The sequence below is a fragment of the Neophocaena asiaeorientalis genome, unplaced genomic scaffold, assembly GCF_003031525.2.
Source record: "Neophocaena asiaeorientalis asiaeorientalis breed wild unplaced genomic scaffold, Neophocaena_asiaeorientalis_V1.1 scaffold241, whole genome shotgun sequence".
NCBI classification, from domain to species: domain Eukaryota; kingdom Metazoa; phylum Chordata; class Mammalia; order Artiodactyla; family Phocoenidae; genus Neophocaena; species Neophocaena asiaeorientalis.
In genome coordinates, this window is record NW_020172287.1 from 2,225,320 (window position 1) to 2,249,615 (window position 24,296).

The 24,296-nt window shown below is 59.2% G+C and overlaps 2 protein-coding genes across 6 annotated transcripts in view; both read left to right on the forward strand.

Moving 5' to 3' along the window:
- GUK1 (guanylate kinase 1) overlaps positions 1 to 8,997 on the forward strand; it is a 9,231-nt gene extending 234 nt beyond the window's left edge. Inside the window, exons 2-10 of one of the 2 annotated variants that reach the window (XM_024764865.1) lie at positions 411 to 563; positions 6,128 to 6,241; positions 6,491 to 6,532; positions 6,641 to 6,737; positions 7,970 to 8,108; positions 8,183 to 8,267; positions 8,452 to 8,537; positions 8,678 to 8,740; positions 8,908 to 8,988. In XM_024764865.1, coding sequence (XP_024620633.1) covers positions 497 to 563; positions 6,128 to 6,241; positions 6,491 to 6,532; positions 6,641 to 6,737; positions 7,970 to 8,108; positions 8,183 to 8,267; positions 8,452 to 8,537; positions 8,678 to 8,713 — 666 coding nt within the window. In that variant the 5' untranslated portion in view covers positions 411 to 496 and the 3' untranslated portion in view covers positions 8,714 to 8,740; positions 8,908 to 8,988. Of the gene's footprint in view, positions 1 to 410; positions 564 to 6,127; positions 6,242 to 6,490; positions 6,533 to 6,640; positions 6,738 to 7,969; positions 8,109 to 8,182; positions 8,268 to 8,451; positions 8,538 to 8,677 lie in introns of both variants that reach the window. The other variant, XM_024764871.1, reaches the window with a different exon arrangement.
- Positions 8,678 to 19,585, forward strand: GJC2 (gap junction protein gamma 2). Of its 4 annotated transcripts, XM_024764852.1 has the most exons (4): positions 8,678 to 8,740; positions 17,086 to 17,154; positions 17,268 to 17,360; positions 17,535 to 19,533. In XM_024764852.1, exons 3-4 carry the CDS (start codon positions 17,286 to 17,288, stop codon positions 18,573 to 18,575), a joined length of 1,116 nt encoding a protein of 371 aa, XP_024620620.1. In that variant the 5' UTR covers positions 8,678 to 8,740; positions 17,086 to 17,154; positions 17,268 to 17,285; the 3' UTR covers positions 18,576 to 19,533. The 4 variants fall into 4 exon arrangements, with proteins under 4 accessions (XP_024620620.1, XP_024620592.1, XP_024620609.1 ...); XM_024764824.1 differs by having other exon boundaries at positions 17,268 to 19,585; XM_024764841.1 differs by lacking the exons at positions 8,678 to 8,740; positions 17,086 to 17,154 and adding an exon at positions 15,957 to 16,029 and having other exon boundaries at positions 17,268 to 19,585.
- The last annotated feature ends 4,711 nt before the right edge of the window (positions 19,586 to 24,296 follow it).

Below are 24,296 nucleotides of genomic sequence, written 5' to 3' on the forward strand. Positions count from 1 at the left end.
GGGAGGGCCTTCCTGGGGAGTCCGGTCCCGGGCTCGCGTGTCGCTGTCTGAATCCGCGGAGGAGAGACGGGGACCGCCGCTGCTTGCGTGCGAGGGGCCGCCAGAGCCCGCGCTGAGCTCCGGTGTCGTGGACCTGCCTGAGGGACTCGTGGGGCTGTGCTCGTGAATTCTGTCATCCCGCCAGGCACCGAAATTGCCCTCGGCGGTCCTCAGTGGTTTCCAGAGTTCCGTCTCGGGGCGAGCAAAGCAGGGTAGACAAGGAGAGGGTAGTGTGTCTTCTCATGGAGTTTGCAAATACAGGGAGGCTTTCCTTCGCTTTGAAGTTGTATCCCGTCTGTCTGTGTTTTAGAATTGCTTTTGGTAGTTACTATTTTACTTAGACAAATTAAAAGCTGGTTCCCCTGTGTCAGTCCTCAAAATGCAGGAGGAAATTCTCCTGGCACGGGAAGTTCCAAACAGCTTGTAAAACCCCTGCAGCTTGAGGACTTCATGCTGGATGCCATTGTGGACCCTGCAGGATGCGTGGGGGCAGAGAGGGGAGCAGCCTGACACCCCTCTCCAAGGTGGGCCACACAGCAGAACCGAAAACCCTGAGAGATCAGGGTTTTGAAAGACCTTAGGTTGCCCCTGGTATGGCAGAGTCGCAGAAGTCCCGATTAGCTCACCCGGCCTGTAGAAATATGTAGTCTACCCCGAGCTCAAGACGAGCAGCACAGATAACAGTTGGGAAACCCTCCCGGTGGTCCAGCTTTGGTGCTATGTTTGGTTCCCAAATATTGCAAACGCAGGGGCGTCCTAGGTGGGCAGAGCTGACTGCTCCAAGGACTCCCAGCCAAGAGGGCCCTGGGACTGCTACAGGTTCCTGGCCAGCCCCACAGCCCAGCGCTACTGGACATTGCAGATATGGGTACTCCACGCAGGAGCAGGTTGTTGGTGGCAGGCCTTCCTGACTTGTGGGCATGGTAGCTGGGGTTCAGCTTCCCTCAGGACAAGACACCTCTAGTCTAGGTTGCTGGAGCTGCCCATCTGCTGATTTTAGACATTCTTTTGGGAGCAGTGAGAGGGAGTGAGTCTCCACCCAGATGTTGGTTTGAGGAGGAGCAGTGAGGGGTGCCACCTCACATGTTATCAATGTCTTTTGATAGGGGTGGAGGAGGTGGAAGCTCAGGTGATGATTGGCCAGTGTGGGATGAGGCCCATGGGGACAGGAGGAGGGAGGCCAAGATGTGCTTCTCATGGTCAGCCTTGCACGAGTCCCCTGTGAGTGCCCCTTGGCAGCATGCCTGGCCAAATGTGGACTTTTCTGGACTTTTCTGTCACTCTTTCACTTCCCAGACCATGACTTGTGAGGGACCCAGGAAAACCTTCACCTTCGCCACCAGGACGGATGTGGGGTGGGTGTGGCTTCCTGTCTTATCATTGACAAGCTGAATTTCCCGCCATGTGAGCCCCCACTCTGCCCTTTTCTTGTAAGAATTCCACACACTTGCCTGCACACACCAGGCCAGCTTGTGATCTGGGTTGGTGCCACACCAGTGATAGGTGTAGTTTGCTTGGGCTTTCCTTTAGATTCTGAGAACACGTTGATCCAGCCCTTGACCTTTGTCTGGAACTGGTAAGATCAGCAGTTTATTTGAGTAGCAGATTCTGCAAGTTCTGAAGTTGTACATTTTTCTTCAGCCACACCCAAACTTTTTTTTTTTAAACACTTGAACTGTTGACCTCCATCGTTTGCGTCACATTTAGCATAGCCCAAGAAACACGTTCAGAGGATTTGAGGAAGAGCGAGAAGGAAGGTATTATGATGTGGTTGGGGGTGGAAGGAACTGACCCCAGTCCTCAAGGAGAAAAGGGGAAGCACAGAGGGTGAGCTGTTGGGGCACTGGTATGGAGGCAGGTGCTCTTCAGTCGGGCTCTGACCCCTGGCTGAACCTGTGTACCAGGCCTCTGTTCCCCCTGGGTCCGTCTCTGATCCTGTGCGTGCTGGGCCTTGATTTCCCCTGGTCCCTGGCTGAGCCTGCATGTTCCAGGCCTTGGTTTTCCCTGGTCCCTGGCTGACTGACCCTGGTTGTGCTTGACCTTTGTTCCCCTCTCTGTGAGAGTGAATGCTGCCCCAACCAGAAGGGCTTGGGCTTTTTCTTGCTCCATGATTTGTATGTCCTGGACCCCTTTCCCTTTTATGCTCCCTCTGCCTTCCCTTAGGGCTAGAACTGAGGATCTCATGTGGGACTGAATCCCGGTTCTTCTCCTTGATGGAAAGAGATCCAGATGCAGCTGTGTAGTGCCATGACAGGCCTGAGTCCTTCATAGTGTGGCTTCTTGCCAACACTTTTGAAGGACAGGCTTCCTCTCAGGGAAGGCATGGTCTCACCCCACTGCCGGGAGAGGAGGTGAGAAGAAAATCACTGGCTGCGTTGTGGCTCTCCCACTTCAAGTCAGGTTCTTGAAGGTTAAGTGGTTTCTTAAGGTCATTGGGCCAGGACATGTCCCACACACGGAGCACCTGAGGCCAAGGCCAGCATAGTCCTCCTGTCCCACACAGCCTTTTTGGGGGATAGAGCATGACCAGCTATCCTAACCCAGATCAACTCATGTCTTGTGGCTTGTGTTTCGCAAGAGGGCTGATGGGGTTTGACTTTCTCTTCTGTGTATCCTCAGAGGGTTGCACCTTGTCTTAGTGTCTCATGGAGGAGTGGGGAGGGAAGTGGGGTGGTGGCCATGCCCAGCCCTTGGGACAGGGCGGGAAGGCAGGTGGAAGCAAGAAGGAGAGCAGGAAATGCTTCTCGAGGCAAGCCTTCCAGGGCTGCCTGAGGAGCTCCTCGTGAGGGGTTCCAGCAGAGAGCATTCCAGAAGGCACGGACTTGCACCAGCGACTCCTACAGAAATTGCATCCCTGATCCTTATTGCTGTCCTTGTGAAATCTCCAGTTTCTTGCCAGGAAGCTGGGGTTCAGAATTGTGGAATAGTCAAGGAGTAGAGGATACAGAGCATTCCTAACTGCCAATCAGTTCTACCAGCTGCTGGGGCCAAAATCAGGCTCAGGGGTATCTGGCACATTTGATCACTGGGACTGAGAGGCCCTGAGGTCTGTCCCACACTGAGAGTGCTCCTGTCAAATGCGGCTTTAGTGAGCACTCTATCACCACGATCACTGGGTGGAGCCCAGTACCCAGCGACTCCCCCAGTGCCTTCTGCAGGGCCAGTCCACTCCGATATGGTCACTGTGGTTCGGGCCCTTGTGCTAAGAGGAGGTGACCTCAGGGAGGAGCCCCACAAGAGGAAGGACTCTGGATCCCACCCACCTCAAGGCAGTGGTGCTAGGTGGGTGCCCCCTCCCCTTGTCATCAGTAGTGTAACCTCTGAAGGAGGGCACGATGGATGGCCAGCACTGGGAAGGCCTGGGGCCTGGACTTGAGGGGCAGGTTGGGGCTCAGGAGGATACCCTGTGAGGAGTGGGCTGGCAGGGTAGGGTGATGATTTGGACCCAGGCAGGGAGTGAACTTTGCAGCCATCAGCCAGTCCCCATGCGTGCATACATACCTGCTGCTTACTGCCAGTGGTTGTTGGGCTGGGGATGGGAGGTCTCAGTGGGATGCAGGTGCCGTGCCCATGCCCCCAACGTTCACAACGTGGGGTAGAAAGCCAGGTAGAAACCAGGTAAGATGATGAGTAGGACTTGTGCACAGCATGCTCCTTGAGGGTTTTGGGCGCTGGGACTTCCATGTGTAGTGTTTGGTCCTGATTGAAGACATGTCTTCCCTAGGTAGGTTTGCAGTGTCCAGATGTTAGAGCTTATGACCACAACATCTGGCCATGATTGCAGGCATGGGGAACAGGGCAGGAACTGCCAGGGAAGCATGTTAGGGGTCTGTGTGCTGGCCTGGAGGCACAGGGCAAGTCAAGACCATGTAGCCTCTGGGTGTTGCTGGCAGGTTTACAGCTGGGGGCTGTGGGATGTGAGAGTGGGGCACCTGTTCAAGTTGGCAAAGGAGCATAGTGTTCCTGAGGGGCTTCTTCATAGATAAGCAGGATGGGTCCTCCCATTCCTGGAGGTGGATACCCCAAGTTGGGTCCAGAAGGCACCAGCTGCATCCACTGAGTTGAGGGTTTGTTGCTGTGAGCAAGGCCCAGGTAGGCTTTCTGGTCCATCTCTTGTGAGCATTGCCATGTGTCCACTTGATGTTGCCCCCGCCCTGAAGAAACTCACATTCCTGTGGCGCCTACATGCTGCCGGGTCCTGGGAAGACCTACACTGCTGAACAACCACAGCCCTCCTGCTTGCAAGGTGGGGAGGCAGTGTGTGTGCGGCGGTGACTCGGCACAGTCCAGAGGCCAGGCAGCGTGGTGGCAGACCCCAGCCTCCATTGCCTTTCTCTTGCCAGGGCTCCTCTAGGAGCAGCAACCTTACTCAGGGACTGACTGGCCCCCAATATCTCCTCTGTCCCCCTATGCCCCTCCACCCCGACGTAGCTCTCTCCACAACCGTGGTCACTCACTGTCAAGTCAGGACAGACCCAGGGGGGTGGGCTGGGTTGCCCGCAGGACATTCATTCTGCAAAGGAAGGACCTTTGTGAAGGCCAACAGTGAGCCAGAGATGAGACCTTCCCATGCACCAGTCCTTAGGGTAGGGAGGGGGCTGCGGTCTATTGGGCAGCAACAGCCGTGGGCTTAGAGTCGGACACACACACATGTGGGCATTTGTATGGTGGCACTGTGTCTGGGTGGGAAAGTCAAGACACCAGAAAGGAGTTGGGAGTCCAGTGGGACCGTTGCTAGATAAAAATGGTGTACTGTTGTAATAGGAAACTTGGAAGAGACAAGGGAACTAAGAACAGGTCACTTAGAAGTGACAGGTAATTGGTGAGCTCCTCTGGGTCCATTTCTTCTATCTCTCTTCAGCAGGGGAACATATCTGTTTCCCGACTCCTTCTCCGGGGTGTTTGCATATGGCATGATGGTCCCAGAATAGCTAGCTATGCTTTAGCCAGATTACCCAGGTTGGCCTCATTGCGGATTAGGGAAGCAGTGACCACCTGGGGCCCTGCTGGAGCGCTGCCCTGGGCTAGATGACTGGGTGTCCCCAAGCAGAGTGGCCTGTCCCTCCTGGGCCTCATTGCTGGTCTGCTGGCCACTGACTGCTCCTCCACACCTTACCAGGCACCCCACAGACAGAGCCCTGCTGGTGTAGGCCAGCTCACCACACGCCCTCCCAGGGTCTCCCTCCGGGGCAACACATAGCCTCCCAGCCCCCTAGCTCAGTGCCTGCCTCGATTCCTGTCTTCTGAGGCTCCAGATGCATCTGACCTTCCTCAGCCCATCTTGTTCATGTGGCTGGGTGGGCAAGTGCGCATCTCTAGGGTGAGGAGCAGCCTTTGCCCTCTGCTGAGCAGGTGGTGCTGGCTGCCCTGGGAGGGATTTAGTGCTTAGAGGGTGGAGAGCAGGCAAGGATTACCACTGTCCTCTCAGCTCATCCCGAGCAGCCCCAAGGTGAGCACGGAGGCTGCACCCCACGCAGGAGGTAGGTCCTGTATGAGGGGTGCTGGGGTGATCCGATGGGCACAGAGCAGGCTAAGCTGATGCTTCCAGAGCTCCCCCGCTATTCCTGCCCTCGGCGTTTTCACCTGTGGCAGGTGTCTGAGCCCTGTGCTATGAGCTGGGAGGGTGGCACCCATTGCTCTCCTGCTGGCTTCATGAGACCCAAGTATCAGAGAAGGGGAGTCAGGAAGCTGTGGTCGTTTGTGGTCAGCCCCTTGCTTTTCAGTGGAAGTTCCCAGAACAGAGCTTGGGTTCCGCTGACCTTGACCAAGGGCACCTCTGGGGTGTGGTGCCAGGAGACACAGGAATTGGGACCCGGACATGCCCCTCCCAGGAGCTCCTTGACGGTGGGATAGGAGTGGACAGCTGGGGAGGCCACACATTTGTGGTCAGTGCATGTATTACCAGGTAGCACGCCCAAAGGGAGGCATAGCCAGGGTTTGAGCATGGCTCTGAGTGACTGCCCACAGCTCTGCCCAATTTCTGGGGTGAATTCACTTGGGGCAGAGGTGGGGGCACTGCAGCCACCTCGCCCACTTCCATAGGGAGCAAGGCCCTGCTGATATTTGTCTCCCCCGTCCCCCGCTACAGGGATGTCAGGACCAAGGCCCGTTGTCCTTAGCGGACCCTCAGGGGCTGGGAAGAGCACCCTACTGAAGAGACTCCTGCAGGAACACAGCAGCATCTTCGGCTTCAGCGTGTCCCGTGAGGCCCCAGGGGAGGTGGGGGAGGGTCTCAAGGAAGCTGGGGCCGGGGACCCCTGCTGACATGCTCTGAAGCCCCCCACACTCCCACACGGTGGGGCGGAAGCCCCCACACTGCTGACCCTAACCTGGAGCCTCCTCTCCCACACCCCCAGATGGGCTGAGCCAGGCCCTGTGGGCAAGGCCCTGGGGATGGGATGCCTGGGGCTCCAGGTGTTGTCCCAAGTCAGTCACTGGTACTTGTTCCTAGACACCACAAGGGACCCGAGGCCAGGAGAGGAGAACGGCAAAGGTGAGCTTGGCCAGCCTCAGTGCTCCAGCACAGGAATGGAGCAGCCCTCCATTTGTCAGAGTGATGCATGAGGCCTCAGTCTCCCCATCAGCTCCTCCTCCTTTGCAGATTACTACTTTGTGACCAGGGAGGTGATGCAGCGGGACATTGCCGCCGGAGACTTCATCGAGCATGCCGAGTTCTCAGGGAACTTGTATGGGACCAGGTGGGCCATGCTTGGGGCCCTCCCTTCCTCCAGTTCTCTCAGGGACCTAGAGTGGGCAGCCCAGGCAGGGGTATCTATGGGCATTGAGCAGCGGGTCTCCCCTTGGCTTGGGCCCCAGGTTGGGGGTTTCTTTCTATGGGCTGTCTGGGCAGGTGGGGCAAGGGACCCAGCCCCCCAGGGGGTCAGGATGCAGCCACAGTCAGGCCTCTCTGGGCCACTCCCTCCTGGCCCAGCCCCACTTGTGTCTACCTGGCCAGGCTGCTGTGAGAACAGTGGGCCACACAAGGGCCTGGTATGCAATGAGGACTTGGAGGACCTGGGTCTCATAGGTCGGCAGGTTGCACTTTCCCCCCCGACCACCTCCAACCCCTGGGGTAGCCTGAGAGGGTCCCTGGCACAACAGCAGCTGCCCCTCCCAACAACCCACCGGAGCGGGGTCTTTGCTGGCTCCTCGCACCTGGCTTGCAAGGCCTGGAAGCAGTGCCTTGACACAGGCAGGCATGCCTCTGTGCATAGCCTGTCCCTGAGCCACCTAGCTGGGTGAGGCAGGGACCCCACAGGACCCAGCATACTCTGCCCCAGGTGCAGATGGGAAGAGTGGTGGGCTGCCAAGTGGGGTCATTTGGCCACTGTTGGGACACTCAATGCCTGCTGAGGGGCAGTGCCCCCAGTGGATGAGGAGCACATGGTACATGGTGACCCTAGGGTGAGGGGCCAAGGCCTACAAAGAGTGGCCAGGGGATGAGGAAGCCCAAGGGCGTGCCGTGTAGTTCTGTGGGGGCCATAGCCAGGACATCCCTCTCCAAGCAGGGCCCCAGCATGCAGGATATGGGAGGGTGGTCGCCATCGCTAGCCTGAGGGCACGATCCAGGGGGTGATGCCAGAAACTTCTGGAGGCATGATTGGCGGGTGGGACTGATTGGGGTGATGTGGGGCCTGGGAGCAGGTGCCAGGAGAAGGAGAGGCCCTGGGCCAGGGTCTGAAGGTGCCCCTCCCTACTGCCACACCAGACCAGCAGAGGGCCCCCTTGTGCAAGGGTTGCTCAGGGAGTACTTCCAGAAAGAGGGAACAGATGCCACAGTTAGGGTGGGCCCCTGTGGGCACCCCCAGAGAGGCCCAGAGCAAGGGATGGGCAGTAGATGGTCCCACTGAGGCTCTTCGAGGCCGTGGGGTCTGCTTGCTAGGGCCTCAGGAGCCCACAGCTGAGCAGCCCCTCTCCTGTCATCCCCCAGCAAAGCAGCTGTGCGGGCCGTGCAGGCCATGAACCGCATCTGCGTGCTGGATGTGGACCTGCAGGGCGTGCGCAACATCAAGAAGACCGACCTGCGGCCCGTCTACATCTTTGTGCAGCCACCCTCACTGGATGTCCTGGTGGGGGCTGAGGGAGGAGGGCGGGGGGGCAACCCTGGAGGCTCTGACCTTCTGACTTTCATACTTCGTCTCAGGAGCAGCGGCTGCGGCAGCGGAACACAGAGACGGAGGAGAGCCTGGCTAAGCGTCTGGCTGCTGCCCGGGCTGACATGGAGAGCAGTGAGTGTGGGCACCTATCCCTCCGTGTCCCTGGACCCTCTCCAACCCCCACAGTAGAACAGTCCCACCCAGCAAGGGGCAGAGGAGGGCTGGAGCCATCACCCAGCACTGTGGTCCACGTGAAGGGTCCCCGGACCCCCCCCTCTGTCATCAGAGCCTCCACTGACCCTGCCCCCACCCTCAGGCGAGGAGCCCGGCCTGTTTGACCTGATCATCGTCAACGACTGTCTGGACAAGGCCTACTGGGCCCTGAAGGAGGCGCTCTCCGAGGTGGGCTGGGGGTGGAGGTGGGGCCTCAGACCTCTGTCTGGCAAACGGGGAAAATAGGCTGGGACAGGTGATATGGCGGCCCCAGGCCCTGGGCGAGACCCTCTTCCTTTTCCCAGCCTCTCTTCCTTTCTCCCTGGCAGGAAATAAAGAAGGCTCAAGCAACTGGTCACTCCTGAGCAGGTCCACCGGCTATAACTCCTCAGGTGGGGCCTAGGGCCTGGCACCCACCCGCAGCGGGCTAGGGTCTCCGGCGGTGGCTCTGCTCACCTCAGCTAGCACCCAGGGTTTGGGGTGCTGCCTATCTTCCCTCACTCCCCCACCGTGACTGGAGGACTTTTCTCTTACCCCCTCTCCCCATGTCCATTTCTAGGCTTCCTCCCCACCCTGCCCTATCAACCCCCCTCCCATGGAAGCTGGGCTGACATCCAAATAAAAAACTGCTGGGTTAGAGTGTCCTTGAGCCCTTGGATCATGGCCCTGGGTGGGTGGGGCCACGGTAGACCACTCCAGACCCACCCCCCACCCCACCCTGCTCTTGGCAACCACACCCTGACTGGCCAGCCCCTGGAGGTCCTTGGGCAGCAGCATCCATCTGACATCTGCTGCTCTGGGCTGCCGGGCCCCCAGAGAGGGCTGCCCCTGAGCTGCTGCACGCTACTTGCCCAGGGCTCCCACCAGGTGGGTGCAGGGCCTCATCCCCCACTGTCTCTTTGAGTTGCCGTTGAGGCCGGGGTCAGAAGGTCCTGGGGGCTCATCGTGCATGAACCACTCCTCCTGGTCCCTGAGCTGGGCTGATGGTGGCAGAGGGACAGACACTGCATACCTGAGGAGGGACTGAGACTACAGAGGATGGACCTCTGCATCTGGAGGCCTTGTGCATGGCCCACTGGTGGTCTGGCCGGCCATAATGTTCCTGGAGAGGCCAGCCCAGGGAAGACACCTGGGGGCCTCTGTTAGGGTTCCAGGCTCTGTGGAGTCTCAGAAGATACCTCCAAAAGCTGCCCATCTCAAGTTGGGGCAGCTGAGTTGTACTAGGCACAGGAGGCACTCGCCTGAGCCCTGGTCCACGCCCAGGTCATGCTCCTATGGTGGAACCCAGACAGATGGTGGATGCAGACCTGGAGGAGGCAGGGAACCCAGACAAATAGAAAGGCTGGGCTCCATCCAAAAGTCCAGATGCACAGCAGAGGGCAGGCGAGAGCTGGGCCTGGACACTGGACGGTGGGCAGAGGGGCGCTGGGCAGCCCCTAGGCCTGGGGGCAAGTGAAATGGGGCTGGGCTGCCTCCTGACCTACTGTACAGCCTGGGAGGGACTGGTTCCCTCTCTGGGACCCATCCAGCCCCAGGGACAATCAGGGATTCAGGCCCCGAGCCTCAGGGGGAACAATGGAGCCCTTGAAGGCCCTCCCCCCACATTGTGCTTGGTGGTGAGAGGTGGCCCTGGGTCGGGTCGGGCCCTGGACTTAGCCGGGTGCACACCCTCAGGAGGGCTGGTGTCCAGCCGGCCAGCAGGTGGAAGGGCTCAGAAGGACTTGTTTCCTGGCCTGGAAAAGGTAGGGTACCACCAGGGGACCAGGTTTGGGGTGCCCTTTGGGGCTGACAGCACCCTGTTTACTCTGGGCCCAGGGTCTCAGGGGCCTGGACTCAACTCTCTTGGAACAGCCAACCCCAGGAGATAACGGGTGCTGAGCCTGGTTGGGTGGCCCTCCATTCTGGGGGTCTGTCCATCTCAGGCCCACTGCCCTCACAGGGCCATCAGTTTGGGTGGTGATTCAGCTGCAGTAAGACTCAAGGGTAGGAGGAGGTAGAGGCAGAAGTCTGCCCCTCCCCCTCCCCCAGAAGCTGCTCAGGCCAGCTGATGAGCAAGGGGGGAAGGTGGTGGGCCTCCGAGCAGCTGGGACCCCTCAGGCCATGTGGGAATGGCCAGCCCCTGCCAGCTAGGCAGCTGCAGTGTATCCAGAGGCTGATGCCTTGGGCTCTTCAGCCCTGGGGGGAGGTTGGGGAGCCCCAACTCTTCCACATGGGCAGGCAAGCTGTAGTTGGTACACCTGCCTGCTGTCCACACTGCTCTTGGTTTAGCCTTTATGTGGCCACGGGCACCTCCTAAACCCTTGTGGCCACCTGCTAGGTCTTGCGTCCTCAGATCTGGGTCCTGGAGGTTAGCAGAGCAGAACAGACTCCTGTTCTCCAGGAGCAGCACCCATTGTGCCACAGATGTGAGTTGTCTGGATGCGGATTGCGTGCAGGGTGGCTGGACATGAATGGGGAGCGGGACTGGGCTGGGGTCCCGACAAGGGGCAGCAGCTGGTCCTGTGGTATGCTCGGCTGTTGGAGGAGCAGGTGGACACAACAGGTGTTCAGGGCAGGAAGGGGGTATGCAGGGCAGAGAGAGTGGCACTGCCACACACCGAGGGGGCAGAGCCTGCAGTGGCTTTAACGCGGCGTTTTGGGCCGCATCAGGGTGGAGGGTTGAAGGAGGGGTTGAAAATGTGGGCACCCCATGGAATCCGAGGGGCACAGTGTCCTGCCCTTGGCCAGCAATGCCTGGGGAGGTCCTTGAGGGGGCACCGAGCTTGGGCAGGGGTCCTGGTTCAGCCTCACACCCTTGCTCCTCCTGACACCTCCCCCTGCCAAAGCCCAGGGTTCTACGGCCCAGGCCACCCTGTAGCAGCAGTTCCCGGCCTGGCTGCAGGAACGGTACAGGCTGCGCCACCATGACTCACTCCCTAGGCCTGTCCCCACCACACCCTCCACTCCTGCAGGAGGCCCCTCACTTCCCAGGTTCCAGGCTGGGGCAGAGCAGAGAGGGGGCCCCCTCGTTCCTCCACAGACCCAGAGTGCCATGTCCTAAGGTCACCATGGGACGTGGTTACCAGCCCAGCCACCTGCACCTCCAGAGGCCCTGGGAGGGAGGAGGGCCCTCCCACCTCAGGTTTACACCAACCCTCCCCAGAGCTTCCAGGCAGGGCTCCATTGCCTCAGACATTGAATCATCCCACTGGCATTTGCTGAGCGTTGGTGTGATTGGGGGCACTGAGCATGCAGTAGGGACACCTCACTCTTCTGGCTGTGGAGGGAGCTTCCCAGAGGAAGGCCATTGGAGCGGTAGAAGGCAGAAAGCAGTGCGTGTGTGTGTTTGAGCGTGAGGATGAAGTGTGTGGGCGTGCAAGTGCGTGTATAAGTGTGTGGGTATGCAGTTGTTAGAGGGAGTCCAGACATGGTCAGCTCTGAGGTGGACAGGAGCAGGTCAGGAAGTTCCTGAGGACCTCTGAGGATATGGGTTTTGTGCTGAGAGCCCTAGGCTCCCTGGGACCCAACCCAGTGGGGCCTGTGTCCCCACCTTGGGGTGCCTGCAGGAGGGGAGATGGGGGTAGGGGACTGGGAAGGGAACTTCGCCACTAGCTGGTGTCTACACTGTGGGAGGCTGTGGTGTGCACTGGAGTTGCTGGGGGCGGATGGATGTGGCAGAGGGTCTCCAGGCCTGGGGTCTGGGTTTTGGGCACCTGGGTTGGGGGCGGGTGCACACCTCTCAGTGGCCAGGGGGTTCAGGCAGGACACAACTGGGGCATCCGGGACAGGGGCACAGGGAGGGAGGGACATGGAAGACAACCCACAGAACCACTAGCAAACTGACAAGGGAGAGACCTCGTGGGCATCCTAAGGCCAGGCTGTGAGGGAGGCCTGGGGGCTAGTGGAGGTGGAGAGAAATCAGATTTCTTCAGGCATACGGCACTGGGGACTGAGCAAGGCAAGTGCTGCAGCCCCGCTCTCCGAGTAAGAACTCTCCCCCACAGGGCACTTCAGTGGGTGGGTGGGCAAGCAGCAGGAGGGAGACCTTAGCCTGGGAGGTGGGTGGATTGCAGGAGCAGCCCCTGGTCCCTGATCTAAGGCCTCAAGTCTCCCAGGGCTGAGTCCACCTTGGGCTACTTGTAGGTACTCATACGTAGAGGAGGGACCACCCAGTGCCAGGTGCGTGCAGGAATCTGAGTCCTCAGGAAGGGAAAGAGGTTATCTGAGATGCCCAGGTTCCCAGGGAAGGGTTCCACCAGTCCTCTTGGTGAGCTGAGCACTCCACTCTGGGGGGGTGGGGGTGGGGCAGCCAGGCAGCCCCACCTCAGCCAAAGGAAGTCCACCCACCATGAGAGGGGGCACATGGGAGGAAGCTGGGCCAGGGATGGGAAGGAAATGGCTGGGCAGGCCCTGACCTCACTACTACAGGAGGAGGCACTGGGCATCTCTGGTTCTCAGCCTCTGACCACCCGCCCCCCACCAGCCCAGGACCTTTGTTCAGACCCAGGGGTGAAAGGGGCTTGAAGCGGGGAGAGCCCAGCTGCCCACCCCTGCAGGAGCCACTCCATTGGTGCCAGAACCAGGTGTGCAGGGCCCAGCTCACCCCAGCACAAGTCATCCTGATGCCCACTGGAGCCCATGGTGCCTGCCTATCACCCTCCTCCCAATAGGGTGCCTCCTTGGGCAACTCTTGGTGAAGATGACCCCAGCCCCCTTCATGGGGATCCCCCATGTGTGCCTTGCACCCTGCCCAGTCACCCCTCCCTCCCCCGACCCCACACCCTTTAGTGAACACTCCCAGGCCTGCCCCCTCCCAGACCTTGACACCCAGGGGCACCTGGGCCCCTTCTCCCCAAACCTCGTCCTGGATCCCACTTGAGTGGCCCCCATCTGCACTTGCTCTAACATGTAGCTTTGGGTGAGATTCCCTCTGGGGAAAGGATTCCCTCTGGGACAAAGGTCCCAGCAAGATTCCCTCTGGGACAAAGTTCCCAGCAAATGCCAGGGCGTTGTTCCCTGAGGGGCCAGCACCCCCTCACACACCCTCCTCTCCTGCTGGCCCAGCCCAGAGCCAAGCTCCCACTGGCTGCCTCGCATCAGCACTGGGCAGCCATGGGCCTGGCCTTTGCCTCCCACTGCCCCATCTCTGTGTTGGGGTCCTTCTTGCACCCCACAGCCCCAGGACAGGTCACAAGCAAAACTCGCAGCTCTGTGCTTGAAGCCTGCAGACATAGAGAAATACGTTCCAGATGGGACAAGACAGGGAGAGGGAACTTGAAGTGATGGAGTAGGAAACCATTTAAAATAAGGTTTTTAATTTTACAACACGTGTGATTTACAGAGAAGCTATAAAGAGACCAGGGAGAGTTCTCATTTGCCCCCAAACCCAGTTCGCAGTGATGTGCTTGTCACAACTGGTGCACCAATATTGATACATTGCCATTAGCCAAAGATTCCTCACTTTTCCATGTGTCCTTTTGCTGTCCCAAGGTCCCCAGGGGGAGGGGTGACTGGCCTCGTGTCTCCTTGGTCCCTCTTGGGGGTGACTCCCTCAGACTTCACTAGTTACTGATGCCCTTGGCATTTTGAAGGTCAGGTAGTTTGTAAAAGCCCCTGCTGGAACTTGTGTCAATGTATCTCATGATCACCTGGGGTGAGGGTTTGGGAAGAAGCCTCTGGGGCAGCAAGGTCTGTGCTCTCACCTTGGCTCCTCCCTGCAGGTGGGGACCTCGGCCACCTGCCTGAGGTGATGTCTGTCAGGTTGTACTCCTCCCTCCCTCCTTGCTGTGCTCTCTGGAAGAGCACCCTCCTTGAGGTCACAGTGACTACATGAATTATTCAGAATTCCCTTCTCCCCCATTTAGTTAGTTATCGTATCATTTGTATCAGTGGGGTCTCATACATTTTCTACCTTGGGCAACAATCTATAAACCAATCTATAATAGCAGGGTGGTGGGCTGGCCTCAGAGGCAATCGGGTGGAGAGACAGGACCAGGGGGCAGGGCTCAGCGTGGGGTGGGGTGGAGCGGGAGTGTGGGCGGGGAGTGGACGCTCGTGGGACTGCGGCGTAGCAGAAGCCCCAGCAGGGGTGGTTTCCGCCTGTGTGGGAGCAGAATGCGGGTGCTGGTGCGTTGGGACCAGGTGCGCTTGGCATTTTACTGCAACGTCGGGGGGAGTCTCAGGAGCACAGGTCGATGGGTTTCTTAAGGTGCTTGGCAGAAGCGAGGCAGGCCCAGGGAGCGGCAGGACCCGGCAGAGTCCGGTTCAGGGTTTTTGCTGATGGAGCGGAGGGGGTGCTGAGCGGAGAGCCGTCCAGGATAAGCCCATCTGAGAGGAAGACGCTTTGGAGGGAAATTTTTGGGTCTGGTCTTCTGGGGTTTGCTGTGCCTGCTGGCATCCATGTGCCGATCCAGCAGCTGGCACCAGAAGTCTGGATTTGGGGGACCCCTGCGCATGGCACTGAGGGCCTGGGCTCCTCCGGGCCATAGCTGGTCAATATCAGCCCCCTGACCATGGAATGACCGCGCTGTGACTGCGTGTGTGACACAGGCCCTGCACACACATGTACACAGCACGCAGCCACGGGCCCTTGGGTCTGAAGAGCCAGAGCCTCTGCTCCACACCCAGAGGGTGCCTGAGCTCCCCCACTGGCACAGGGGGAAGGAAGAGAGGAGGTTTGCTCACCCTTCCTGCTGCCCAGGCTGTCCCCTTCTGCTGACAGCCTGCAGGGCCTGCACCCTCTTTCCTCCACACGACTTATCTCTGAGGGGGCTCTGACTGCACCCAGGTCAGCCCCCCAGGGCAAAGTGCCATCCTTCACACCCCAGGGCAGGGTCCACCCAGTGCCATGCTAGAGCTGGTCTCAAGAACCCTGCCCTCACCCCCCGCTCCCCGCCCCTGTGAGTGTCTCCTCGAGCTGGTCTTGGGCCTGGTGGGCGCATTTATACCACGGGAGTCAGCAAACACTACACCAAGGCTTTTCCACCGAGGGCCAGTTGTTAAATACCACACAGAAGGGGTCAGGACTGCCCTGGCACCCCCACCCTCCCTCCCATTTCTCCACTGGGCTCCATCTTGGAGGGGAGAAAAGTGGGGGATGCTCTGCCATCCCTTTTCTGGGTTCCTGCATGGTGGGACTATAGGCCTCAGCCTCCTGGGATGTGGGACTGTCGAGGTCAGGGTTGGGGACGGGTCCTGAAGGAGAGCTGAAGTTAGAGCTGAGGAAACACAGCTAGCTGAGGACATCAAGACCCTCGTGCTCATTCGTCCTTGAGGCAGAGGTATATCAAAGATGGCCCTGAAGGGCTGGGCATGTGCCAGTTTGTGTACCTGTAAATGTGCGTGCCTGTGCGTGAGTGCATTGCACATGTGTGTGTATATATATGTATGCACATGTGTGTCTGAGTGAACGTATTTGCGTGTGCACTTGTGAGTGTTTGCATGTGTGTGGCTATGAGGGGGCGCTGCACACAGATGTGAGGAAATAGGGTCACTTCCCCAGGAACCCCGGCTGCCCCCTCTTCCTGCCCCCACCCCTGCCCCGGGAGAGGCCCCAGCTCCATAAAGAGGGCCCGGAGCTCTGGATGCCCCTGTTGTTCCATTCCACACCTGCCCACGCTGCCTCCCAGGCCTGTTCCAGAAGGAGGGGGCCAAAAGCATCAGGTACTCAAGGGTCTTCTGCCTCCAAACTACCCAGGAGCAGGTACTGGTGTGGAGGAGGGAGGGTGGGCATTAGGAGGCTGTAGCCCCCTCCCTAGAGGTGCAGGGGTACAGGGGTGTCTGGTCCTGCCCACTGAGCCCCTTCTAGGTACAGGCTTACTCAGGGGTAGCTGATCTAGAAGGAGCACTGGTTTGGGACGTGGTAAGTGGCCACATGGCTGTCTCCGAGTGTCACAGGTGCCCAAGTGTGGTTGTGTGTGTGCCTTACGGTGTCTGTGGGCCTCGCTGCACATGGTGCCACCCTGAACAGACACCTGGGCTCACCCCCTCACCCCCCAGCCAGGATGTGCAGAGGACATGGGAGTGCTGGAACAAGAGGGAGGAGCAGCCTGGAGGGTAGGCCTCAGCCCCTGGTACAGCTGGACCAGTGGCGGGGTTGGGGGGGTGCAAACAGCACGGCAGTGGTCCTTTGTGGAGACAGGGGGACCAGAGCCCCTGTCCAGGATATGGAGGAAGGGGGGGCCCACTGTTGGGGCATCTGGAACTGATGGGGCTGGGGGCTACAGGGGCTGGAGGCTGACAGAGCCGTTGGGTCTGGGGATGGATGGGATTAGGGGGTGATGAGAAGGCTAGACTAGGAGGCTGGGGGCTGAGGGCCACTGGGTCTAGGGGCCTGGAGAACTGTGGGCTGATGGGGGACTGGCATGGCTGAGGAGCTGGGGGGGCCAGGCAGGCTGCAGGCACAGCCCTTGGTGGGCCCCTGGCATGCTGGAAATAGGAATCCAGCAACCTGGGTGCTGCAAGGTGGGAGCAGGCATCTGAGGTGAGGCCCAGACTCTGAGCGAGGCTGGTCCATTTTCTGGTTGGCCTTAGGAAGGCAGCTCACCCAGTGGACTCTCTGTGGCTCTCAGGGCCTGGGGTGAGGTCCCCAGAGGCTGGGTAAGGGACACAGCTTGCACGGCACTGGGCTTTCCTAGAGAGCTGGGGGAGGGCAGGAGGGCTGGCCCTGCTCCAGGCCACAGGGACCTAGAGTCGGGTTTTGAGGGGAGCAAGACTATGTGCTCAGCCAGAGGAGGAGACCCCTTGTCTGTCCTTGTAGGATCTGTCCTCTGGATGCAGAGGCCCCGGCCCCTTGCTGATCCCTCCTACGGCAGGGTCAGGACCCTAGGTGAGGGCGGCGCTCCTGGAGGGGCTCCAGGTGCCACTGTACACCCTTCCAACCCACCAGCCCTTGCCCCCATTACCCTCGCCCCAGGTTGAGCTCCTGCTCATGGCCTGCAGGTCCCATCCCCCGCCCCTATGACCAACATGAGCTGGAGCTTCCTGACGCGGCTGCTGGAAGAGATCCACAACCACTCCACGTTCGTGGGCAAGGTATGGCTCACGGTGCTGGTGGTCTTCCGCATCGTGCTCACGGCGGTGGGCGGTGAGTCCATCTACTCCGATGAGCAGACCAAGTTCACGTGCAACACGCGGCAGCCGGGCTGCGACAACGTCTGCTACGACGCCTTTGCACCCCTGTCCCACGTGCGCTTCTGGGTTTTCCAGATTGTGGTCATCTCCACGCCCTCCGTAATGTACCTGGGCTATGCTGTGCACCGCCTGGCCCGCGCCTCACAGGACGAGCGCCGCCGCGCCTCTCGCCGCCGACAAGGCCGCCTCGCGCCCCGTGCACCCCTGCCGTTGCCCCCACCGCCCCACCCGGGCTGGCCCGAGCCCGCAGACCTAGGCGAAGAGGAGCCCATGCTGGGCCTGGGTGAAGAGGACGAGGATCCGGGGGCGGCTGAGGGCCTGGGCGAAGATGATGAGGCTGAGGACGCGGGTGCAGCCAAGGGCGCAGGAGGGGACCCAAAGGCGACTGGGGTCCCAGGCCCGGCAGGTCAGCATGACGGGCGGCGGCGCATCCAGCGCGAGGGGCTAATGCGTGTGTACGTTGCCCAGTTGGTGGCGCGGGCCGCCTTCGAGGTGGCCTTCCTGGTGGGCCAGTACCTGCTGTATGGTTTCGAGGTGCGGCCCTTCTTCGCGTGCAGCCGCCAGCCCTGCCCGCACGTGGTCGACTGCTTCGTGTCGAGACCCACCGAGAAGACGGTCTTCCTGCTGGTCATGTACGTGGTCAGCTGCCTCTGCCTGGTGCTCAACCTCTGTGAGATGGCGCACCTGGGCCTGGGCAGCGCGCAAGACGCTGTGCGCAGCCGCTGCCCCCTGCCCACCACCCCTGGCCCCATGCCTCGCCAGCAGCCCTGTGGTCTCCCCGCCGCGCCTTCGGGCCTGGCCTGCCCGCCAGACTACAGCCTGGTGGTGCGCGCGGCTGAGCGTGCACGCACCCACGATCAGGACCTGGCCAACCTGGCGCTGCAGGCGCTGCAGGACCAGCGGTCACTTGGGGACCTCGACAGCCCACCAGGCCCTGGCCTTCCAGCAACCGCCCGGGGGCCCCCGAGGGCCGGCGCCCCTGCCTCCGGGTCGGGCAGTGCCACGTCGGGGGGCACTGCCGGGGGCCAGGGCCGGCCAGGGGCCAAACCCAGGGTGGGCTCTGAGAAGGGCAGTGCGAGCAGCAGCAGGGAGGGTAAGACCACCGTGTGGATCTGAGGCCTGCATTGGCTGCTGTTCCTCCTCCCTCCTCACCAGGGCCGAGGTGGAGGGCTCTGGAGGAAGTCTAGGGTCTGGACACCGCCTAAGGGGCAGAGCACAACCTACTCTCCTCCTCCCCCTCAGGTGGCTGCCCTCCCCCTCGGGAGGGGGCGGAGGGCACCAGCCTGCTCTGCACCACTGCCCCTCCCTGCCTGAGCCCCATCTTCATCCAGGATAGGGTGGGGAAGGTAGGCCTGGGAATCACGAATGGTCCCCAGCTCTTGTCCATAAGCCCTGATGGGTAGGTGGGACTGTGGCTGGGGCATTTCCACCCTCCCAGAGCCACCCAGCTGGCCACCTCAGGACAAGGCTGCCCTCCAGGAGAGAGCTCCACCCACTCCTGCTCCGCTTTCCCACCAGTAGCCCATGTGTGACTGCCCAGCAGTGCTTGGCCTGGGTCTTGGGGAGTACTGTGCTTGTCCTCACTCCCTGCCCAGCAAATGGGGCTCTTTTCCTAGCACCCACACTCTTCTAGCCCAGGTTCTGGTTCTTGCAGAGATGGAAGCAATGCCAGGTCTTCCTTGTACAGAAGGGAAAACAGAGACCACAGTGGGCAGAGGCCCCTGTGCCCAGCCCTGGTCTGTACCACCTCCTGCCTCACCCCCACTAGGCCCCAAGCATGAGCTGCCTCGAGTGCCAGGTGGACCTGCACCCTGCTTCCTGTTCCCTGCCCAGGCAGATCTGGGGCTCAGGCCCCACATGGGCCCCAGGGTCGATGGGACCATGCCCTCTCCAGCTCCTGTGCTGGCCTGGCGTGGCCCCTTCCTCTGGGACATACTTCAAGTTCTGAAAAGACATCGGTCCCCCTTACAACTCAGACCAACAGGATGGTGGTGAGGGGCTATAGCTTTGCCCATGTTAGGGGAAGGCGCTCTGAGGCTCCCACCACAGCCTCTTCCCTCCAGCCCCCTGTCCAATTCAGACACAGCCTCCAAAGGGAGTGAAATAAAACTAACTTTTGTTTACAACCACATGTGTATGTGTATGAATGTCCGCATAAATGTGTGTGTGTGCTTGTGTATGTATGGGGGAGTGTGGTGTGTGCACATATGTGTGAGTACACATATATGCGTGTGTGTACGTGTCCACCGTTGGCCTCTGGGGACACATGGCTCAGCTCTAGGATGGCTGGGAGAGGAAACCACTTTGCAGGGACCATCTGGGGAGCAGGGCCAGGATGAGCCCCTGCAGCTCCTTGGAGACACTCTGGTGCCTCTCTGTGCCAGGCAACAGGCTCTGCCCAGAGGGGAGGGATATGGCTGAATGAGAACAAAGAACAGCTGGGCCTGCATGTTTAGAGCCCAAGGTGGTAGCTCAAAGGACAGAGAGGCAGTCCTGTCTCAGGCCCCGGCATTATCCAGATGCTGGCCAAAGCCTGCAGTGGTAGCTTTTGGTGGGGAGCAAAGGTGAGCACAGTTGGGGAAACAGCTGCTGCCGTCAAGGAGCCACCTTGGTCTAGACTTCAGTGATCCTGCTGTCTACCAGCCTCCCTCAGGCCCAAGGCAGGCCCTGAGAGCTTCTCCCAGATTGCAAATCCTCTCTGGGGTCCCAGGGCCAAGCCCCAAGCCTGGGTGAACCCCAACCCAGCCTGCCTCTCTGGTCAGATGCCAAATGCAGGCTGAGTCCTTTTCCTTTGTGGGGTCTGACTGGCTGATCCCGGGTTCCAGGTGACCCCACCCCAAGGTGAGCCTTGCCCCCAGGTAAGCCCCACCCCCATGAAGTCCCAGATGTCAATGCTGGAAGCAGAGCCTCAGAAGGAAAGCCAATCCAGATCCAGAGCAGGGACTCACCACTCGCCTCTCCAAGAGAGGAAAGCCCATGGAACTGGCATCCCTGCATTTAGGGCTGTGCTGCTGGCAGTGTCGTCATGAGGAATACTGGGTTTCTGTGGTGGGGAACATGCTGTCCAGCCATGCCTGGCTCCCATCAGTGTGACTAGGTGCAGTGAGCGGCAGAGCTGGTGAAGGATATCTGCAAGGCACTATTGTTGGCTGACACCCTTGCCGTGGCCCCTCCATAGCCTCCCTGCCCACTGTGTCCCTGAGAGCAGCCTCCTGCAGCCAGTGGAGGGCCTGGAGGACATCAGGACCTCAGGGAGTTAAGTGGGCATTCCAGGTGGGGAATAGTGGGAGACTTTAGGGTTCAGAACCACCCTAGTGGCTGGAGAGGGCTGGTGAGGAAGGCAGGTGTCCACTCCGAGCAGGGCCCAGAGGTTGGCCTCGATCCTGATGGTCAGTGCTCCCACATCTCAAGGCCATGAGGCACACTTGATGGTGACAGGGTCCCACAAGGGGTGGAAGGTGGGGCATGGGCCCTCAACATCTGCCTGAAAAGAAGCCTTAAGCCAGCAGACAGGGAGACCCTGGGTGGTTTTGTGTTTGGGGAAGAACATTCTGGATTTCACTGTGACAGTGTCCAGGGAAGCCTTTCCCCATCCTCTCTGTGGAGTAACATCAGGATCTCACCCTCTATAACTCGGGTTGGGCTCCTGGTGTAGTTTCAGCCTGGGAGTGTCTGGTGGGGCCAGGGCTGGCTCAACGATTTCCTCACTCACCGAGCTGGGGGTCCATGCTGGGGTCCCTCGATGTGGTTTGGACCTCCTTGCATTGCAGCATGGCGGCCCAAGAGGACCCAGCAAAGGCCAACTGACTCTTATCACCAGCCCTAAAGTCATATCACTTCACATCATAGCAGTCACAGGCCTGCAGGATCCCTCTCAATGGGCCAGTGTCACATTTTAAGGACATGTGGACTAGTCTCTGTTGGCCTTGGTCCGCTGGCCCCCCTAGCCACGTGTGAAGCCCTTCAGCACCCCTCCCACCCGCACACACAGGGGCACGTGATCTTGGGGCCTCTGCAGCCACTTCTCCCTTCTTTTACCACAGTTCTGATATCGGTCCATAATTCACCCCATACTGTTTAGCCTGTCCAGTTTCTATCATCTCAGTCCCCCCACTCCTAATTGGTTTAGATACAATTTGAGGCAGCTGGGTCAATGGGAACAGGACACTGCCCAGGGGCTCCTGGGGAAATCTATTTGCTGCGTGTCTGTGACATGGAAGTCAGATATGGGTCAAGCTGTGAGTCTCTGTGCTCAGTGGGTTGGTCCAGCACCAATCTAGATGTTGTAGTGAAGGTGTTCTTTTAGATGAGATTAGCATTGACAATCTGTGGACTTTGATAAAGCAGACCATCCTCCCTAATGTGGGTTGCCCTCATCCAATCAGGTGATGGCCTTAAGAACAAAGACTGAGGTTCCCAAAGAAGTGATTCTCCCTCCAAACTGCCAGTGATGATTACATTTATGGGTCAGCTTAACTGGGCCCTGGGATGCCCAGAACAAGCGTGATTCTAAGTGTGTCTATGAGGGTGATTCTGGATGAGATTCACACTGAATCTGCACACTGAGTAAAACAGATGGCCCTCCCCAGTGCGGGTGGGCCTTGGCCAATCAGGTGAAGGCTTGAGTAGAACAAAAAGGTGGAGTAAGAGAGAACTCCTGCCTGACAGTTTGAGCAAGCACACTGGTCTCCTGTCTTCAGATTCAGACTCAGGCTAGAACTCTCCTGAGTCTCTAGCTTGTAGATGGCAGACCTTGGGACTCCTCAGCCCCCATAGTTGAGTGAGCCAATTCCTTATAATAAATCTCTATCGAGTTGGTTCTCTTTCTCTGGAGAACCCCAACTAATCAACATCCTATCAGCCAGAGGTTGTTAAAAGGGCTTCCCAGCTGTGAGGAAAACTGCAAATGGAGGCTCTATTCTGGGAGGTATCTCAGTCAGCTCAGCCTGTGTAACAAACGCCATAGACTGGGGGCTCAAACAACAGACATCTATTTCTCATAGTACTGGAAACTGGAAGTCCGAGACCAAGCTGTCAGCACCTGACGCCACTCTCCTTGGTGTGTAGACAGCTGTCTTCTCCCTGTGTCCTCGCATGGTCTTCCCTTTGTGTGAGTCTGTGTCCTCATCTCCTCTTCTTAGAAGGAAACCAGTCCTATTGGATTAGGGCCCACCCGTGACTTCATTTGACCTTAATCACCTCTTTAAAGACCCCATCTCCAAATACAGCCCCGTTCTGAGGTCCTGGGCATTAGGGCTCCATAATGTGAATTTGGGGGGATGCAATGCAACCCATATTAGAAGGCAGATGCCTAACTAGAAGCTCAGTCACCACAGGAGGGGATCCTAATGCATAAGCCTCTTGTCTCAGGAACTTAGGGGCCTGTATGAACCACTGGGGTCCTGTATGTTTTGTGAGCTTTCAATGGGGGTGACTTAGGATTTACTGTCATGTCCTCCCAACTGATGTCACTGGCCATCCCAGGCTAGGGGAGCCAACCTCTGTGTCATACACGTTCCTACCTCTAACACCAATTTCTTGATGTTCTGAACCACCATAACCATGATCTCATGCCTGAGCCCCGATACCCTAACAGGGTGTCCATCTCCCACCTATGACATAGTATCTAGTATGCCCAAGTCTGTTAACTCTCAGAGGTGGAACCCAACCACTAAACTTGGCATTTAATGCTCACCTAACTACTTAAAGAAAAAAACCTCTCAGTGCCTGTATGGCCATGAGGCTGGAGAGCTGAACTGGGGTGCAAAGCCATCAACCCTCGCCCCCCATCTTCTGTGCTCTGGAGCAGGCTGGTGGGTTGAGCCCAGGCCTCCCCACCCCTGCTTCACTGTCTGGTGGGGTCCTCGGGCTGTGTGGGGCCCACTCAGGTCTGTACAGGGGCAGGTCCAGGCCAGGGGAGCGCCTGGAGCAGGATCAGACAGAACGGCCTTGTCTCATTCTCATCTGTTTCCACGGCTGGAGCCAACTCACCGGCTGCTCAGGGAGATCGTGGAGGGCTTCAGGGAGGGGGGCGCCCAGAATGGGGGCAGCTTCCTTCTTCTGACTTTGGGAAGGGAGGAGGCCATGAGGAGAGAATAACAGGAAACAACCCCTGGCCTGGCAGCAGCTGGGAAACAGGGTCTGGGACCCCCATGTCTGCTGATTTTCCAGCTCTCAGATCCCCACCCCTCCCGACAGCTCCAGGGCCCAGGGCCTCAGAGGGAGGAGATGCACATGGGATCCAGCAGCAACCTATGCCCCCAGCTGGACCCAGGCCAATGAGTGGGGTTCCTTGGGGGCATCCTGAGACCGGTCCACAGTTCCCTCCACCTAGACCTGTAGGCATGAGAAGCTGCAGTGAGAGGACCTGAGAAGGAGCAGTAGCCAGGCCATGCCCACATGCAGGGGTCCCTGCTGTCAGGCTGGCCAGGCTGGTGCAGAGATCTGGGAAGCCTACCTGGAGGAGGGAGCCTGAAGCAGTGCTGGTTGGCAGACTCTAGAATGCTGGGAAGTGCTGCCTGCTCTGTTCACAGAGGCAGCCACCAGCTGACTGTGGCTCTGGACATTTCAGTGTGGCCCATTCAGTAAGGAGCTAAAAGTTTCATTTGACTTCATTTGAGTTAATTTGCATTTAAACAGACCCAGGTGGCAGCAGTGGCCCTGCTGGACCAAGTGGGCTGGGCTTGGCACTGGACTGGGACTCAGGTAAGGTTCCGGGTGGCCCTGGGTCAGCCTGCTGGCCCTTCCCACAGGCTGTGCTGGTGGGAAGCAGGTTTTCTGCTGGCCAAGGGATGGGCTGATGTGAGGCTGGAGGAATGCAACCCCCCCCCCCCCCCC

Excerpts from the sequence above, each read along its gene's own strand:
- GJC2 (XM_024764824.1), top strand. The coding sequence starts at position 17,286 with ATGACCAACATGAGCTGGAGCTTCCTGACGCGGCTGCTGGAAGAGATC.